Source organism: Limulus polyphemus, unplaced genomic scaffold (genome assembly GCF_000517525.1).
Source record: "Limulus polyphemus unplaced genomic scaffold, Limulus_polyphemus-2.1.2 Scaffold448, whole genome shotgun sequence".
Taxonomy (NCBI): Eukaryota; Metazoa; Arthropoda; class Merostomata; order Xiphosura; family Limulidae; genus Limulus; species Limulus polyphemus.
Window position 1 is genome coordinate 85316 of NW_013666058.1, and position 19659 is coordinate 104974.

A 19659-nucleotide genomic window follows, 5' to 3' on the forward strand; every position below is an offset into this window, starting at 1 on the left:
TTGATTTTTCTAAAAGATAGGCTGCGACATCGTTACTCAGCCTTTTGGTTCCAGATCCAATCTGTTTTCTGAACACGATAAAGCCAATCCATATGTCCATTTTGATTAACGTACTTTTATCGTTTTTTCGTATTGTCGAACAGAATTGTAAAGAACTTAATGGAAGACTGATATATATATATATATACTGAACATTCTTCCTAAATCCGATTCATATAAAGTCGATATAAATTATGACGAACACGTCGGTAAATATGATTATGCTATTGAACTATTGAGTTAATTAAAAGGACTACTTTAGGAGTACCTGGACTCATGCACGAAGGACTGTTTTTAAATCGGTGGTTTTGAAAAGGAGTATTCATTACATAGCGCGTTTTCTCCAGGCATAGTGTATGGATTGAAAGTAGATGGTGGGATATCCAAGAGAACTGCTTTATCAGCATTCAAAAACCTACACAAAATTCAACTTTATTTTGATAAACTATACATAAAAAACAGCTTTTGTTTTGGTGGTTATTAGGGAAGACCCAAATAAATTTACGTTTCTATTATTTATTTTATTTAAGATGCCCGTTTTGCAGTCTGTGACAAAATAACAAGAAGTGTACAGAGCAACATTAATCTAGTTAACTGGAGAACAATATAGGGGTAGATACTATATTTAAAATAGTTCGTTGAGATTATAGCCATTAAGAAATGAGTTCCCTTTTACTGATTTTCACCAAAGACGAAATTCATCTTCACTTTTTTTTTATTATTTAATTTTTAACAGATTTCTACCGTACATTTATTCTTCACTTTTTTTGCTTAATTTTTCAGAATGTTTGACGTAAAGTTCTCATAAAAGTAGTAAAAAAACTTCCTGTTTTCATATTCATTTGGGTGTTTTTATTCAATATCATGACAAATATAATGAGAGAATTTATGAATAATGTTAAAAAAACAGTAACAAGTCTTCAATACAAGCGAAATAAATTTTAAAATAGCATTTACTTAGCATATGCATGCTTCGAATGTTTTCAGCATTTCGAAAATTTCAGTTTCACAAACGTGGAATATATTTTCTCTAGTTCTTGTGCAAGTTAACTGTTCGAAATTTTTTCTTAAAACTTGAAAAAAAAAGAAAACACATTTTTATGTAAGACTATCTATTCACTCTATATCTTGTGATAAAGAAATATCAGAGCTATGAAGGTCCAGGAGTGTGTTAATGGTTAATCTGCTAGACATGCTTCAACCTAATTGATTAATTTAACTTGAGAGTCATTTCGAGTTAAATCTTTTTAACTTAATTTCATTCAAGGTTCAAAAGAAACCGGCGGTCTTCCAGACTTTCAACTGTGGGCACGTTATAAAGCGACAATTAATTCAGCTATTCGGTTTCAGGAGCTCTTGTAGCCATACGTTCTACTGATTGGCTGTCATTCTTTTGGCCAATATTCCAAATGAGGATAGCTATACCTGAATTCCAAGGGCTTCTGATTTGGCCATTTAACCTCTGTGTGCACAAGATGCCGTTCAGGTTGAAAAACTAATATGTTTACAAAATGGACTTGGACAGTAATTTATATCACGACTTTTGTTGGGTCTAAATATCTAAGTTTACAACAAAATATTACAGTAACTTATTTCCAGCTTGCAGTTTACGATTCGCGTGAATAACCTCTAGTTTTCTATCAATATACTTAAAAGAAAACTGAACGATCTTTAAAATAAACGTCAACTTTTCTAAAGCCTTAAAGGCCCGGCATGGCCTATCTTCGTTTAGACTATGTCTTTAGAGTCTGTTTTTGTACAATCCCTAAAATAAAAAAAAGTCAAAACGTACAGTAACATTAAAAACAATTGTTTATGTTCTATTCAAGTCTCGTAATAAAAAAAATGATACTCCACTATAAAAATTATTGTAAAGCACGAAGGAATGATTAAAGTACATCCATTTAAACTGAACCTACGAAAATAACTAGAAAATATAACTTGTTTTAAACGTTGCATTGACATACAAGTATCAATATTGTACATGCTCAAAATCGAGTTCTTAGTTTAACGTTTGTCACAAACATAATAGACACAGGGGTTCGTATAATCCAAATTTCAAAATCGTTTCTGTGTAACTATCTCAAAAACAAACATAAAAAACTACAAAATCGGCTCATCAGTGATAAAAAATGAATTTCAAAAATAATATTGCAAATAAACTGAATTTTAGTATCGAATATACTTTAAAAATTACAACCACGTTATAAACATGATGTTTAAAGATCATTAACTAAAGTACAGTGTCTCTACTATTTAGGAATTATAAATTTGGAATTATGACTTTCGTATTTTACATATTTACTTTTTCTAAGACATATTTTTCACTATGCGGTCAGCATTAGGTTTTTCTAGATAGTTTGTTTTCAAATACTTTTTTACTGTACCAATCAATTTTTTTCATAAAGTAAAATTGCCTCGTTGTTGGAAATTGAAGGTTGTGTTTTTCAGAAAATAAAATAAAGTAAGATAGTATTTCGTGCATAAGTTTAGAATGTAGAATCGCTAGCAAGTAAAGTGATAATCAAAACAAGATTAGACGTATCAACAGTCACTGGTTAAATTTCTGGCTACAATGATCATTGATGCTCGAATTGGAGCCCGGCATGGCCAGGTGGTTAAGGCGCTCGACTCGCACTCTGAGTCACACCAAACATGCTCGCCCTTTCAGCCGTGGTGGCGTTATAATGTGACGGTCAACCGTTGATAAAAGAGTAGCCCTAAATTAGGGACGGCTAACGCAGTTAGTCCTCGTGTATCTTTGCGCAAAATTCAAAAAAATCAAACTATTACAATTGAATTGAGAAAATTTCGAATGAAAAATAAAAGGGCTTAACTACTAAACTTCAATACACAGAAATATTCGTTAGATATACTGTTGCCCTTCGTCACTAATCAATTGTTGTACGTCATTTTTACCTAAGGAAATACATAGCAAAAAAAAACTGTAATCCTAAACTTTCAATCGAAATTTGATTCTATGATATTCTACAGATTAAGACTCCTCTTTTGGTTTGTCTGACTGAAATAAGATATCTCTTAATCGTTTAATTTTGTTACAACAAATTAACGTATTAGTATCGGAAATAGACCAATAAGAAAAAAAACTCATTTTAGTGATTTAATGATTTGTTTTTCTCCTGAAGATACGCAAATTCGTACCAACAAAATAAGGTTTAATTTCATAATAGATTGTTCAACGTCAGTTTGTGGGGACTGACACCAATACTCAATTCAAACTTTGAATTCAAGTTATTTTCCAGATTGTTATAATTCCTTCTTAGTATTTAGAGTTTTGTATAATCATTTAATGGTTCGACAGAAAGTTTCAAAGAAAATCCTTATAGGATCATGTATCATTGAAAAACCAACATTCCTACACAGGTACATTATTTTTTTATCTTTAAAAATAAAATTGTCTATCGAATGTTTTTATTCACACTCGTGTTTGGACTCGGTTGTTCGTTTTTTACCATCTCATTTACAACTGGGGCCGGACGAGGCCTAGTGATTAAATTGCTCGGACTGTAAAATTGAGGCTTCACGGTTTGCGACTCATTGCCATATAATCGTGTTTCACGTTTTGGGCTGTAGGTGCAGTATCAGAGTGACGACCAAATCCCGCTATTCGTTTAAAGTTGACAGTGAGGGGCGGGGGAGGGGGCGTTGCTTTCCCTCTAGACTATCGTTTCACAATAAGGGACGGCTATCCCAAATATTCATCGTAGATTTGCACGAATATCCGAAAAAAAAAACATTTATAGCTTGCCGTTTAATTTAATTATTTATTTTAAAATTAATTTCATTTGATCGTGTATTTGATTGAAAATTTTCTGTGTGCGTGTTTGAAAATTTGTGTACTATATATTGTCATCCAATTTATTTTTAAATGAGGTGAAAGTAATGGAAATTAGTATCAGAACAAAAACTTGAATTTGTCCTGCTATGAAAAGACAACTTAAAAATATTAAGTTAATTATAATTTACAAATAGATTTCAACGATAACGTTATATCCTATGAACATTCTTGACTTTTGTTGACAGAGTCGAAAAGGATATAGATGTGTACGCATTTTTCAATACGAGATGAGTAAAAATAAAAATAAAATGCTACTTACATGAACCTTCTCCGTCAACGTTTACCTTCCATCCATGTCCAGTATTTAACAAATATAGGCTCTTGTTTGACACGTAAGACCATTGTAATGGAAAGTCCAGCAGCTTAGAATGAGACTGTGCAACAGTCGGTTCAATGTCTATTGGTGATTGTTTGCTTCCTGCAGCTGCCGGAAATTTGCTGGCCCATGTGGCTGGTCCTAGTACCAAAGAAAGAAATTAAACAAGACCTTAATGAACCTGAAATCATTAACCAAGGTGTTTAAATGCTAGTGCTGTTATCTAGTTTATAATCTATCAGTTTTACTTATTGTTCATGTATTGAATTTTTCGTTGTTTTATTTAAAATAGATAAAACTAACGCAAACATTCACTGAAGATGCTGACCATATATTGCAGCAAAACACAATTAAACCAAATTTTAGACACGTATGTAGAATCTGATGGCCAAAGAATACTGTACTTTACAACCATCCTCATCAGGTAATGTTAGTCCAAACAATACAGTTATGTCAGTATTAAGTTACTAAGCCTTGTTTATTATCGCGTAAATCTTCATCTTATTTCTAGATCTTTAACAGACATTTTTATCGGCAGGTCATCTCAAACTTATGGAATGATTTGAACATTACTTACGAATTTTTTTCCGGGTATTTGGCTTAAACTACTCAAAGTTATCTGCGCTAGCCGCCCATTATTTTGAACTGGTGAACTAGACGGAAGGCAGCTAGTAACAACACCTGCTTCCAACTCTTGAGATACTCTTGTCTGACCGAACAGTAGGATGTGAGTGTCATCCTTATAACACATCCATGGCCCTAAATAGCAGAGTGCGTTTTTTTTAAAGAAAAATCAAACACTGGACTCACAGATCCATAGTCCAGCGCACTAGCCACTGGCCCACGCTCTGTTCAGCTACAGAGAATACAATTAATTTGGGTATTGGTTTGGTTGTTGTTAAGCACAAAGCTACATAATGGATTATCTGTGGAGTGCCCACCATGAGTATCGAAACCAGGTTTTAGCATTATAAGTATTCAGACTTACTACTGAGCCAGTGGGAAAAAAAAAATTGGGGAAGGATATGAGAGTAAATATTACACGTCACATAAAAAACCTGAAAGCTTTCTAGGTGGCTGTGGTATGTTCTAAATGAATGAATTAGCCATAAGTATCCGTGATATGGCGTAAGTTGTCACCATTTTAAGTACATGCATCTTGTGAATATCTGTAAATCTAAACTTCTTCCCAAACTTATTAGAAACCGTATAGAAATAAATTTAACTGCTATACAACAGATATGTAGTAGTGACTTTAACACCTTACCTAGTGCTATGTACAAGTCATCATACGGACATACCTAAATTGTGTAGAAATTCACATAACTTGAACTTAGCTGTTCGCCAAAATTCGATCGCTATGATCTTACAGGGACCTAGTATTCTTATCATTCATTTGAGTTTAATAACTATAAAATGACGTGACCGGGCGTGGCATAACGGTTAGCGTGTTCAGATGTGACAAATGTTCATGGTTCGCGCCCACTTGCAGCAAAAAAAAAAAAAACCTTCCCCTTACTTTGAGGCCGTGGATGGTCAAATCCCACAATTCAGTCAAATATGAATAGCCCAAGATTTAACTGTAAATACTGTTGACTATCTACCTTGCCTCTAACTTATGAGCTCGGATATCCCTCGTATAGCTTGGCGCGAAATTCAAAACAAACAATCATGGTTGTCCGATTGTTTGTTTGTTGTTCAACACAAAGCTACACAATGGGCTATCTGTGCTCTGGCAACCGCTGGTATCTAAACCTGATTTTTTACCATTATAAGCTCTCGGAAATACCACTGAGTTATCGGGGGGAGGCAAACGTTTATACACACAATTGCTGGAATTTTTTTATTATTATCAAACATTTGTTTTTATTCTCGTTCATTAATATCGTGGGCAATTTTTTCTTACTTCATGAAAGCCCCTTGGAACCTTCCATGTTAAGAAAAAATCCTAGCACTATCGGTTAGGTTTGAAGTAAACCTCATGAGGGGGTTTATCTTCTTAATTTCTGCCTATATAGGTTCTACTGGTTAAATTAAAAAAAAAACAACATTAATTTTATGAAATTTACTCTATACATGGTAGACTCATATAAAGTATTGACAAATGTATAGAGTCTGATATAAAATATGTCCCCCGGTGGGACAACAATAAGTTTAGGGACTTACAATGCTAAAATCTGGGGTTCGATTCCCCGCAGTGGACACAGCAGATAGCCTAATGTGGCTTTGTTCTAAAGCAAACAGATAAAATATATTGAAATAGTCGCTATGTTACGTTTGCATACGTGGACCACATTTTATTTACAGACGTGTTTGATTGCTTTAGATTTATGCGCAAAATTACGCGAAGACTACCTGTACATACCTATCCCTCATATTTGAACTGATAGACTAGAGGGAAAACAGCTAGTAAACAGCACCCGCACCCACGGCCAACTTTTGAGCTACTTTTGCTTGACGATTAATGGGATTTGACTGTCAAATCACTCTTATAACACATCTAAAATGTGGAGAACGTTTTTTGTGGCAAGGGGACGTTAACATCGATTCCTCAGATTCGCATTCTAGGCACTTTAATCACTAGGCCACGCCCGGCCCATCTATTGATTTTAACAAGGTTTTATACTGATCATGAAAGCTGTGAAGTATTATCTTCGTATTGACTGGAGTGTGGTACAGACTTCACATTTCGAAAGGCATTCTTTCTTTTTCAGTCTTTTGATGAATTGTCAGCCGATATCTATTATTTGTTTGATCGACAAGATAATTTTTACCAGAGGATAATTATCATGTAATCATGATTACGGTCAACAAAGCAGATATGCTGAAGTGCCACTGAGCTATTGTATTTATGGTACAGTTTTTAAATCCCCATTAGTTATATTATTAAAGCATAAAGCGTGATATTTGACGAGAAGTAGCTGAAATGTATCGCCTTTATTTGAATTCCAGTGTTTCAACAGATTGCAAACGTCAGTATTGTAATACTTTGAAACAATTTAATTTATAAGACAAAAAAATACAGTTGCAAACTTCCAGTGAGATTATTTCGTGTGCAAACCTCTTTAAATTATAGAAATAATTACTTCAAAACCAGTGAAGTTACGTTTCCAGGGCTATTAGCTAGGCTGTTCTTACACCTGGTTTACTTAGATATCAGAGCAGTAAAGGAGAAAGTCTTAGATATTTGAAAAACTCACAAGGGTTCTACTTTTTCACTTTGTGAAAAGATATACTGGTTTCATCTATCTTTTCCTTATTAAACTTTTCTATGCCACGCTAACTACAAACTGCAATAAAGTTAGAAAATAAAATGTGTAGGCAGAAGATGAGATGGACTTATTCAAGGACACCAATGCTGCAACACTATATCTAATTCAATCCTTGTAATTTAGAACATGTGTGTCTTATTGCACGGAGGTGACTTTGAAAGTCAACGATGCAGAAATCATGATGCTTTATTAAACTATTGAATCCTTTGTTTTGAACCAAAGAACATACACAGTGTAAAGGAGCTTATTCACATTTGGAACTATTTCTGGAATGTAGAGACTTAGACATGCGCAAGGTGTTGTATTACTTATAATATACAGTGCACTATCTACCACTCAATCAATATATTTAGAGAGAATAATTAAACTTTAATGATAAATTACTCTTATCCTTGAGTTAGTATAGGTGTCGAAACATTTATAATTTTCTTTCATAAGTTTTATCTTACCCTGTGAGAGAAAACCAACTACGCAGAGATTAAGAAATAACAGAAACGATCAAGAATAAATAATCGTGTTATGGCCTAAATCATCTCAATCATAATATTTTTTCGCATTATTTCACAGAAAAACGAATATCATATTTTAGTACAAATAAAATTACACCTGCTTGTTTGTTTTGAATTTCGCGCAAAGCTACACGAGGACTATCTGCGCTAATAGTCCCTAACTTAGAGGGAAGGCAGCTAGTCATCACCACCCACCGCCAACTTTTGGGCTACTCTTTTTACCAACGAATAGTGGGATTGACCGTCACATTATAACGTCTCCACGGCTGAAAGAGCGAGCGTGTTTGGTTTGACGGAGATTCGAACCCTCTTACACACGCATACCGTATAGATATACAGTATATATTGTGCATAATATACAATATATATATATATATACTGTGCTTTAACAGGTACTTATTTCTATTATTGATTTATTATTCTAGTAGAGGAAAATAATGAGTTTTATAAAATGAAGCTCTATAAAACCATACCAGTTGCACACATTTTCTTCACAGAACCGTAATTTGAGAATGAAAAAAATATTCCAATCTAATATCAAGAGAGTAGATTTAATAGTGCGATTTGGTTAAGGTTTAATTTCATTTATTACCTGTAAATCATGAGATGGTAGAAAACTTTCTGAACAGCAGGTGTTTGGAGGGAAATGGTCTATCATCTTTACCAGGAGGAGTTGGTGCGAGTTTTATAATATTACAAAGGATTGTTTCTCTCGCTTCATTTCATACTGTCCTGCCACATGCATTTGAAGAGAGGCTGTCCTAGGTGTCTTCTTTTTTTTAAAAAAAAATATAAATGGTAAACGTTTTCGGCCTTTTCATCATGGACCCACCAAAAATAAATAAATAAATAATTTTTCATAAAGTCTTTTTTTTAAAAAAAAAACGAAGACAGTCTTGTTCTCTGTTACATCTCGACTTCTTTCCTTACCACAAGGAATCAGAAAAGGTTCAGGTTCTATCTAATGCCTATTTTTCACTATGTACGTTATGAGTGATGATTTAGAAAAAAAAAAACGCCTCAGTTTACTTAATAAAATGTATTGAATTCGACCGCAAATAAGGTTCTCACATGGATTTCTGCGTGTGCGTGAATACAGCCGCCCAATCACATGGATTTTTGCGTGTGCGTGAATACAGCCGCCCAAACTGGAAAAAACTGGTGGTAAAATGTTGACAGTGACCTAAAACCAGTCGAAGGTTGTTCAAAGATAAAAGTCACAACTGACAGTGTGCTACCTCAAATTAATGTCCCGAGAAAAAGGAAAATGAAAACCATCAACAGATTCAAGTGACGGTTTACGATCTTGCAAACTACGTTCACAAGAACCAGACCCTCCGAGACCAAATTTAACTATTAGAGTAGTACCTTTCTTAAAGTCTACAAGAGAAAATGGAAAGTGGTACAAATATTTGAATAACTTTGAATATATGGTTTAATAAATAACATAGCTCAAGTTGTATAGAAATGATAACAAATCAACTACTTTTCTATTATGTTAAAAAATCGACTACCTTTCTCTAACGTTAAAAAACCGACTACCTTTCTCTAACGTTAAAAAATCGACTACCTTTCTCTAACGTTAAAAAACCGACTACCTTTCTCTAACGTTAAAAAATCGACTACCTTTCTCTAACGTTAAAAAATCGACTACCTTTCTCTAACGTTAAAAAATTGACTACCTTTCTCTAACGTTAATAAATCGACTCTCTTTCTGTAATGTTCAACGTCATCACTGAAAATATTTTTATTATTATTATTTAGTTTGGCAACTTTTCGTACATACTTTTAGGCTGGATATTTCATAACACTAGGATGGCATACTTTAAGTATTTTGCTTAAATAAAGAATTTGTTCTTGCTACAGACACCTCACATGACATGGTAAGTTCCAGTTTCATTATTCACTTTAATAAAAAGTGACAGGATTGTAAAATAAATATTTTTGTACCTATTATTACCATACTGATATTATTGTTGTTTTCTTAGTGCAAAGCTATACAGTTCGATGACGACTTAATTCCAAACTTAAAGCTACACAGTGAGCTAGCTATCTGCACTCTGACCAACGCGAGGAATCGAACTTCGTATATTATCTGACCCATCGGGAAAAAAATATTGATATTATTGTGGAAAATTGTAATAATTACATTTAAAAAAGTAAGTCGTGGATATTTTTTGAGAAATAATTTGGCTTGGATGTGTAAGACAGTTCAATAGAGTTTGTTGTGTTTACGGATAGAACGGTAATAGAATTGAATACCAAGTTTTACAAGTTACTGAAGACAGTTGCGCGTAATAATAGTGCAAAGCCCACAGCTAGAACTCTAAAAGTTTATACAGAACAGTTTTCGGCTCAGTAGTTCGTAAAATATTATTATTCATAAAATGTTTTCAGATACAGCGTTACCAATATATAAAATCAAAGTATTATTCCATGTTCAAATGCAAAAAAAAAAAACACTTAATAAACAGAAATTTAAAAACAATTCTGTTGTTTTTCTCAACCGTATCAAATTTTTGATATGTATAATTTGGTACCAAACTCAGGCTATGAACATTTTTGTAACTGATGTCTTATTTGCGAACGGAAGCGTGAAGTTTCACTGCAATGCACTAACATGGAAATTAGAAATCGAACAATGATCCTTCCTGATACTACTGATCCTATGATGGAATTAGGAATGGTCTAGTAAATTGGATTAAGAGTGCTAGTTTCAGGAGGGAAAGAAATCATGTAGCTTCGTAACTAAAGCAGTTGGTTTTCATAAACAAGAAAAACATAGCTCTTGGTTTTAGTTTTGTATTTTTACATGGTGAACGGGAGTGTATAACTTTTAATGTACCTGTTAGTGACGTCAGCTTTAACCTGCGCAGTCATGATGAAAGACACATTTTATTATTCTAGTTAACCGAACATGGAAAACATACGTCGCTGAGGTTATTTATTTAACATCAAGATATATGTGTAACCTATTTGTTAGTGAAGTTTTCTGAAAGCACCCAAAGTTCTGTCATTAGATATAACCTTTACATTTTCACGATGATGCCTTTTTACGTATGTGTGAAGATTCTGTAATTTCTATTGCGTACATCACGCCTTTCAAAATCTCCGAGTTACCTTGTAACGTGTGAACTTCACACATAAATGATCTCGTTAACTTGCAACCATGTCAACAGCTCGCAAGCCAAAGATCTGCTGAGTAATTAAACCTTAAATCTACCGGTTCGAATAGAAACTTTATAATTGTTTTTATCACCCTATATAGAATTTTAACGTAGTGTGGTTCCGACTTCGTCAAATTGAAATCCGCTATGAATAGGAACAAATTAATTTAAAGTCGACACAATAGAAAGCTGACATATTTGATAACATATTGTATAAGGCAACTCAATTCTAAACAACAGGAAGCCCAATTATTTACTTACTTCGGCACGGTTTTAATTATAACTACAATACAACCAATGTTCATTATGTTTTGGTTGAGAAGACATAGCAACATGATGTATTCCAGTTTTTCTTTTCTTAAATGAGCATGGTTGTCTATAGAGAGAGAAAAAAATAAAAAGCCGTCACTTGAAATCTTTTCTTCGAGGGAGAGATATTTACTTGAAACCTAAACATCTTCCATTTTTCTTAATTATGAAGAGTCCATCTACTAAATTAAAAACTTATTTTTACAATATATTTTCCTTAAGTAAGAATATCTAAACCTTGCGCAAGGGCATAAAATTGCTTGGTGACCAAAGTTAGTATTTATTTCGCAAAATAAATCTTCAGTATAGAGGTCGAAACATCAAACCACTCTAGAAATAGACAGGACCAGTCCATTTAATCAAATCTTTACACCAGCAATTTCTTTGGAAAAAAGTAAGATCATTACTTAATAACCTTTTAAAAAATCATGTGCTCAAATGGTGTACATAAATACTCTGTTTTTAGTAATTATGTTTGTTTGTTTGTTTGTTTTTTATTATGCACAAAGCTACACAAGGGCTATCTGTGCTCTGCCCACCACGGGTATCGAAACCCGGATTCTAGCGTTGTAAGTCAGCAGACATGCCGCTGTGCCACTGGGGGGCGAGTAATTATGATCTAGAATTTGTTTAAATATTTCGCATATTGGCAAATTAACCATCGAAACTGTTCAGACAAAGCGCTTGTCTTGTAAAGAACTTGTCATCTATATAGTCATCCTGGAATGTACTTCTGCATGTATCTACAAGTCTTGGTTTCCATTGCAACTTTTAAAACATATACAGATATATATTTTTAATTTTGCATATAGGCTCTTGATACTCACAGCATATAAACAAAGAAAGAATTTTGAAAAGGGTCTGAAAGGATCTTAAAAATGGGAGTCAAAAGATTTTTTTGTGTAGGGGTGACTCTCAAGTTTGACTCACTCGCTTTATTTGGAGATTAGTTTCAATATGCAAGGAGCCGTTCAAAAAAGTATCTAATTTCAGATTTTTCAATTCCAAATCTGGGTCTTAATGTGGGATATAAAGGAGGGGAGTCAGGGACATTTAAGGATTTGCTGCTCAGAGTTACTTGGAGACTCACGAGAACGGGTAAATGATTGTTAAAAACAGGATTTGTAATTCAGCTATTTGTAAGTGGTTCTTTTTAGTCCATTTTCATAGGTAATTTATTATTATTATTTTAATCTCTCACTCGATATAAATTGTTTATTTTTTGTCCGCCATATTGTTGATTGCTGAAATTTATGCGTTCTCTTAGATATATTTTTCAGATTCTTTACTGCAGAAAATCAGGCGGGAAATACAAAACATAAAATTTAAATTTCAACGATGACTTTCACACTTCGCAGGCTTAAGAAATCATACACTACGCGCCATGTCTTTCAAAGATTCTATAGTTTGCAATGTTCACATCAAGTCTTTAAGAATCTCTCATTCATCGTTTTAAGCTGTTATTCTTATTTAAGCATGTTTCTATTGAATTCATGAATAACTGAATTTAAAATAACAGAAGCTTTTATTTACCTTTCATAAGTAGATTTGACTGACGATGAAGGCTTTGAATTGGTTTTAACTTTTATGAAATTGCATTATTATCAACCACGTGAAATGCGATATGAATGTTCTAAAAATTACTTTTATTTAAACGTTTTCTTCACTTGCCTCACTCTCGACTGTAACATATGTGGTAAACTGAGAATAAATGAAATAATAAACACAAAGCTACATAAATAAATGAACCTTACAATGTAGCAAAAATATTCAAATAAATGAAATGGTTAGAGAAATAATAATATTTACATTTATCATAAACGTTTACAGGATGCCCAGAATTTCTGCTACACGAAGAATTATTAATGTTTCTCCTTTTCTTTCAAACCTTTTGAGATTTAAGAATGAATGTGTATAAATAGTATTATTGTATAGTTCATGAAACAACAGTAGAATAGAGTTTCTCTGGACATTTTATGGTTCACATCAGCCTGACAGCTCTTCCTATGACAAACACCTTTCAACAAATAGTGATACAAAATGCCGTGGCATCATTCAAGCAAACAGACCATTATATAACAAGTTTATGGCAAATAATTGATAGTTTGTTAATTATGATCTAACTCATCTAGTAACAGGCAAATACCGCTGAAAAACAACTTCAAGTCTGAGGTTATATTTTGAATTCGTCTTATGCACACCGCCCTCAATGTGGCGACTGTTGATGTTGGTGTTTTATATACCTGAGCACCAGTAAGGTTTCAAATACAACCTCTTGAAAACCTAGGCATGCTAGTTTTTCGAAACTGACAATAAAATATTTAAAAACGCAGCCCCTTATAAGGATTTATGATTAAATAGAATAACAAGTTAGGAATCTCGATAAGTTTTCATGTAACTCAATAGCAACTCAGTCAAAGTCAAGAGATCATGAATCATACTCAAGTATAAACATAGATTGTAGGTGGAGGTTGTTATTACTGAGAGACTGCTGTTTATTGTAACGTATCACGGACCTATCATTTGATTCCTTGGGTTGAATGTGATCCGCATAAATCGCTCACTGTATCTTTTAACTTTTTTCCCTTAGATTAATAGACAAAGACCATTGAATTGGAGTTATATTTTTTAATTACATAATTTACCTCTACCCTCATGTTCAGATCGGACTTTAGTGGTAACTATCAAATTTTATTAAGTTTTGTCTTGCATTTTTATACCGTGTCTTTAGAAGTGTGAAGTTATTTGTAACTAATCCCAAAACGAATATAATTACGAGTCCCAATCACTCTGCCTGTGTCTGTTACTTATTCTTATTCGTAGAATGAACCAGTAAAAACAAAATGTGAACCTTGCTAAATAAAGCAGCTAAGGGAAGTAGAGAAAATATGTGTTATTAAAATATATGGGAATGTTTGCTATATATCCACTATAATATAAACGTTTATTTCAAATTAATATTAAGAAAACGCCTTACTATTTTGGGATTCACTATCTAAAATAAAATAATTTCATCAAAACGTAAAGTTCATTAAACGTTTTAACTTTCAGAAGTTTTTGTTTATTGTATAATTTGGCGCAAAGTTACATAAGGATGCACATAATTATCCCTAATTTTAAACTGAGGAACTGGATTCCAATATGTAAATAATTTCCCTTTAGTAATGAAGTATTTTTGGGCCCGGCATGGCCGTAATCTGAGGGTCGCGGGTTCGAATCCCCGTCACACCACACATGCCAACCTCCGCCTTTGCCTAGTCCCAAGTCCAGGATGAGAAAGGAGGAGGGTTGGGCGCGGGGCTAGTACTCCACCCCCTAAAAACCAACCTGCTACAAGTAACTGTAACAACAACTTTCCGTTGGTGAGGTGTTGTTACGGCCCTATGCTCCACTGGGAGTTTACAGGAATAAAAAAAAAATTGAAATATTTTTAACACGTTAAAATGTTACAAGTTCGGAGTAGCTTAGATTTGATGAATGGGAGAAAGGATTAATACAGAATAAGATGTGGTTTTATTTCTAATTACACAAGAGTCATAATTTGCAGATACTCAAGCAGCCTCAGTCTATTAAAGAAATACCAAATGTTATTTGTGTTCTTACCGTGCTACTTTACATTTAAATTAGTTGAATAATATGGACAAATTGCTTTTCCATATAATAAAATGTTTAATAGTTTTAGGGAACATAACTTTATTTCAATACTTTTGGGCTGGGAGTGGCCAAGAGGTTTGTCCAGACTGTGAATCCGAGAGTTCATGGTTCGCGCATCATTACTACAAAAATACGCTCCGCGCTTAGAGGGTGGTAGTTGTGCTAAAAAAGTGACAGTCAAATCCCACTACTAGGTAAGCTCAAGGGTTTACGGATGGCTGCTGTTTATTAACTGCCTTCCCTCCAATCTATCAGTTCCAAGTTAGGAACAGCTATGTACAGAAATATCATGTGTAGCTTTATTTGAAATACAACAGCAATAATTTTCGCTTTATTTTAATACGTCGTACTATCAAAATTAATTTATAGCAAATAAACAAACTATTTCTTGTCTCTCCGGGAGGTTACGTTGTTTTTTTTCAGGAAAGAAAAACATAGAACATTTTATTCTTTATCATCAATCACAAATTCTACAGAAACTACACTTTTTTTGGACATCCTAAAAGCAGTTTCTATGTTTTTCATATTAAACAAATAGCCCCCCAGTGGCACAGCGGTATGTCTGCGGAATTACAACGCTAGAATCCGGGTTTCGATACTCGTGGTAGGCAGAGCACAGATAGCCCATTGTGTAGCTCTGTGCTTAACTACAAACAAACAATTAAAAGAATAATTACATAATATTGTACATGTATTTAAATTTATTTTACGTGTTATTCGTATTGGTAAGTGAGTAAATAACTGTGAAGACATATAGTTAAAATACTTATACACAGCCCCCAGTGGCACAGTGGTACGTCTGCAGATTTACAACGCTAGAAACCGGGTTTCGATACCTGCGGTGAGGAGAGCACAGATAGTCCATTGTGAAGCTTTACGCTTAGCAACAAAACAAACACTATATTTCAAAGCACAGCTTTGAGAGTAGGACCTTATTGATTTTATTTCTACTAATACATGAATGTTTAAAACATTGTTTTATGTTAGTAGATTTTTATAGCAGTATATAGAATAATATCTACAAAATACTTTTTTTTTGGCATATTATATTTTCACAGTAAAATATTTTCTTTTGCCTTTGGTGTTTTCAAAAGTCCATTCACATATTTTTTTAATACATAGTTCTTTTGGCCATGAGAAAAAAGTATCTGTCAAAGTAACAAGAAAGGGCAACAGCTACAGAGAAAGTAAAAACAAAAAACAGGAGTCATTAGTCAGCGGGATAACACCAATAATTTATTCTTCACAATGAAAAGAAGTAGATTGTTTGTTTGTTTGTGATTAAACACAAAGCTACACAGTGTGTTATCTGTGCTCTGCCTACCACGAGTATCGAAACCCGGATTCTAGCATTGTAAGTCCGCAGACATACCGCTGTGCTACTGGGGAGCTAAAAAAAAAGAAGTAGAAGCGATAGGTTTATTAACAAGGAAATTTTGAGAAGCAAAGATGGCGGCAACATTTCGAGGAGGTACCTTCTGAATAAGAATTTTAATTTTAAAGTAAAAGGGGAGGGTCAACAGCTGGAGATTCTTTAGAAAATCTTGCACCTGGCCAGGTATTTGAATAGATGGACAAAACTTTGTATGTAAGTTAGTGGAAATACAACAGAAGTACTCGAGATAAGGTTGTTTGGTTACTTGTTGTTAAGAACAAAGTTACCTAAATTGACTATCTATGCTCTGCCAACCGAGGGTCTTGAAACCAGATTTTTAGCGTTATAAGCCCTCAAACTTACCTCTGAGTCACCGGAGGACTCGAGATAAGGAAACAGAACCAAACAAACTACATAACACATGGATGTGTCTTCTTAAAAAAAACTAAAACTGTATGTTTTACAATACGATACACATCATTTAACAGTAGCAGTTTAAATCTTTCGATGAAGTGTGTGTTTCGTACAATAACGTACATCACATAATTTCCTTTATTAACCTCATGATGGGTTATATATTTCGCATGATGGGATCATAACATGCCACATAGTTTTTTACAATAAATGTTGTGGAACTAAGTGATACGTTTATTATAAGTGTTAGAAGTAATATTTTACTAAATGTAAAACTATACCTTTGTAAACAATAGCTACGCTTTATCAAAAATCGTAAGTTTATTTGCTTACTTGTAGTTTAACCTCCACGTATCAGTCTTAATATTTTGAATAAAAGTAATAGATTTTAAGATAATCTTTAGTATTAACTCTTTATTTTAAACTGTTTGTAAACAGCAAATTCGTTTTAAATTGCTCTTATAAAACTACATGTTAGTTTAAAAACAATTTTCCCTGTTTAGTCAGTGCTAAGTTTACAGACTTACAATACTAAAATCCAGGTTTTTCTCCCCCCCCCCCCAGTGGACAGAACGCTTAGTCCATTTCTGTAGTTTTGCGCTAAAACAACAAAAGCACATTACAAACAACACTACTTCTGTGTTACTTGTTTTACAAATATAATTTTTACCGATGAAAAACGTCGAAATGACTGTTCTTCACAAATGGAATATAAAACAAATTTGATGCTGAAATTGTTCTCGTTTCAAGATAATATTCAGGATAAATAAAATATTTCATGACAAACACAGGTAGGATTATTTTATGATTATTCCACGCCTTACTACCAATCTTTATCTTCATTTTTTTTTTTTGTATTGAAGAAATAATTTAAAAATACTAGCATAAGGTTTCTATCATGAACTTGAAAATAATTCACTTACCGTTATGTTTCTCGTAACTCCAGTCCTCCATTGGAAAACACTTCTATAAGTAATTAGAACTCTTGAGCTGTATTGGATTTTGGCAGCAAGACGTTCTTTCTTTCGGGCGTCCAACCTCTAGAATCCTGAGCGTTCAAGCCAGGCTGTAATTTATCAGATTTTTATTACGTCACAGAATTTCCTTGCAACTGCGCAACAGCAGCTAAAAATCGTCAGTCCTACGGGTAGGAAAATTTCAACCTTTCTGCACTGTAATGATTTTTACTAGCTAAACCTATTCCTTCTCAATTTTTTTGCACTTCCACATCGACAGAATAATGTATAACATCAGATATATATAGAAAATCACTTATACAGTTAACAACAATATCAAAATGCACTGTAGTTATTCCTGTCTAATCAAGAGACGTGTAATAAAATAACAAATTATCGTATGTATAGCTGTTAGTGAAAAACTACAGTAAGTGGAACAAACTGTCAGAAGTCTTGATTTTTGAAAATCTAGTTTTGACACATTTGTGCGCTCTCTTCAGTTTAACGTTGTCTTCTGGCAGGAAGGCGAGCTGGTCAACAACACGGGAAGTGTTGAAATTAGACAGGCTTTTGATTAAGCAACGATTCTTCTTTTTATGTAGTTATCCAGGAAGGCGAGCTGGTCAACAACACCGGAAGTGTTGAAATTAGACAGGCTTTTGATTAAGCAACGATTCTTCTTTTTATGTAGTTATCCAGGAAGGCGAGCTGGTCAACAACACCGGAAGTGTGGAAATTAGACAGGCTTTTGATTAAGCAACGATTCTTCTTTTTATGTAGTTATCCATTTTGCGTAAAATTATTGTTGATTTCCAATCGATTTGGTGGACAGAATCTCTCATATGAAGAAAAATGGTACTGGTTGTCTTTCCATATTTAATGTCTTTCTTTTTTTATGTTTAGAATCTTTCCTGTCAACACTCCCTGGGGTTTCCTGCATAACCTTTCTCAAAGGATTGGCATGATATAATATAAACGCCTAATTGAAATAGAACACCTGAAGATAAAAAAAGAAGATATTCTGGCCATCAGATTGATTGGGAGTCAAAAATAATTTTATGTAAAACGAATAATTACATGAAAAGAAAAAATCATCAAAGGTTGCTTAATCAAAAGCTTGCCTAATTTCAACCCCTCCCAAGACCACTTTAGGTTAAACAACTCTCTGACCGCCCCCTGGTAGAACAGCGGTAAATTTACAGACTTACAACGCTAAAATCCGTGACTCGATTATCTGGGGTGGACAAAGTTGATAGTCCAATGTGGTATTGCTCTAAAAAACAAACAAATAACCTTCCTGATCTCCTGTGTCCTTAAGCGAATTCGAAGTTTAGGGATCACGTAACCATTGTTGACCACGAAACAATATAAGACTGAAAAGGACGCACGCATCTGTCGAAACTAGTTTCTCTAATATGAATACTTCTGATAGTTTGTTCTACACAGCGTGGTCACAAGTAAATAGACACCACCTTTTCAGAAAAAAATTAAATTTTCAGGCAAATTCACATGAATTGATATATTTATAATTTAATTAATATCTAGTAGATCTTCCTTTCGCTTCGTGGAGTTCGTTGATCCTTTGGGGCATCGTGAGAATCATCTCGTCAATTTTAGATTGTGGGATTTTCGCCCACTCTTGCTTCAAAACTTAGAGTAGATCGCTCTTCGAAGTTGGTTGTTTTTTTGTTGTTGTTGTTGTTTCTTGATTTGCCGGTCGAGTATGGCCCAAAGGTTTTCGATGGAGCTCATGTCAGGAGATTGGCTCGGCCAGGGCAAATTCTGGATA

The 19659-nt window shown here is 33.8% G+C and overlaps 1 protein-coding gene across 1 annotated transcript in view; it reads right to left on the bottom strand.

Annotated features, from left to right (window-relative positions):
• The window catches only part of LOC106458337 (carbonic anhydrase-like), a 32564-nt gene extending 14595 nt beyond the window's left edge, over positions 1–17969 (bottom strand). Inside the window, exons 1-2 of the mRNA XM_013917846.2 lie at positions 17838–17969; positions 4158–4355 (exon numbers count right to left, since the gene is read on the bottom strand). Coding sequence (XP_013773300.1) covers positions 4158–4355; positions 17838–17868 — 229 coding nt within the window. The 5' untranslated portion in view covers positions 17869–17969. The remainder of the gene's footprint in view (positions 1–4157; positions 4356–17837) is intronic.
• Positions 17970–19659: the final 1690 nt, after the last annotated feature.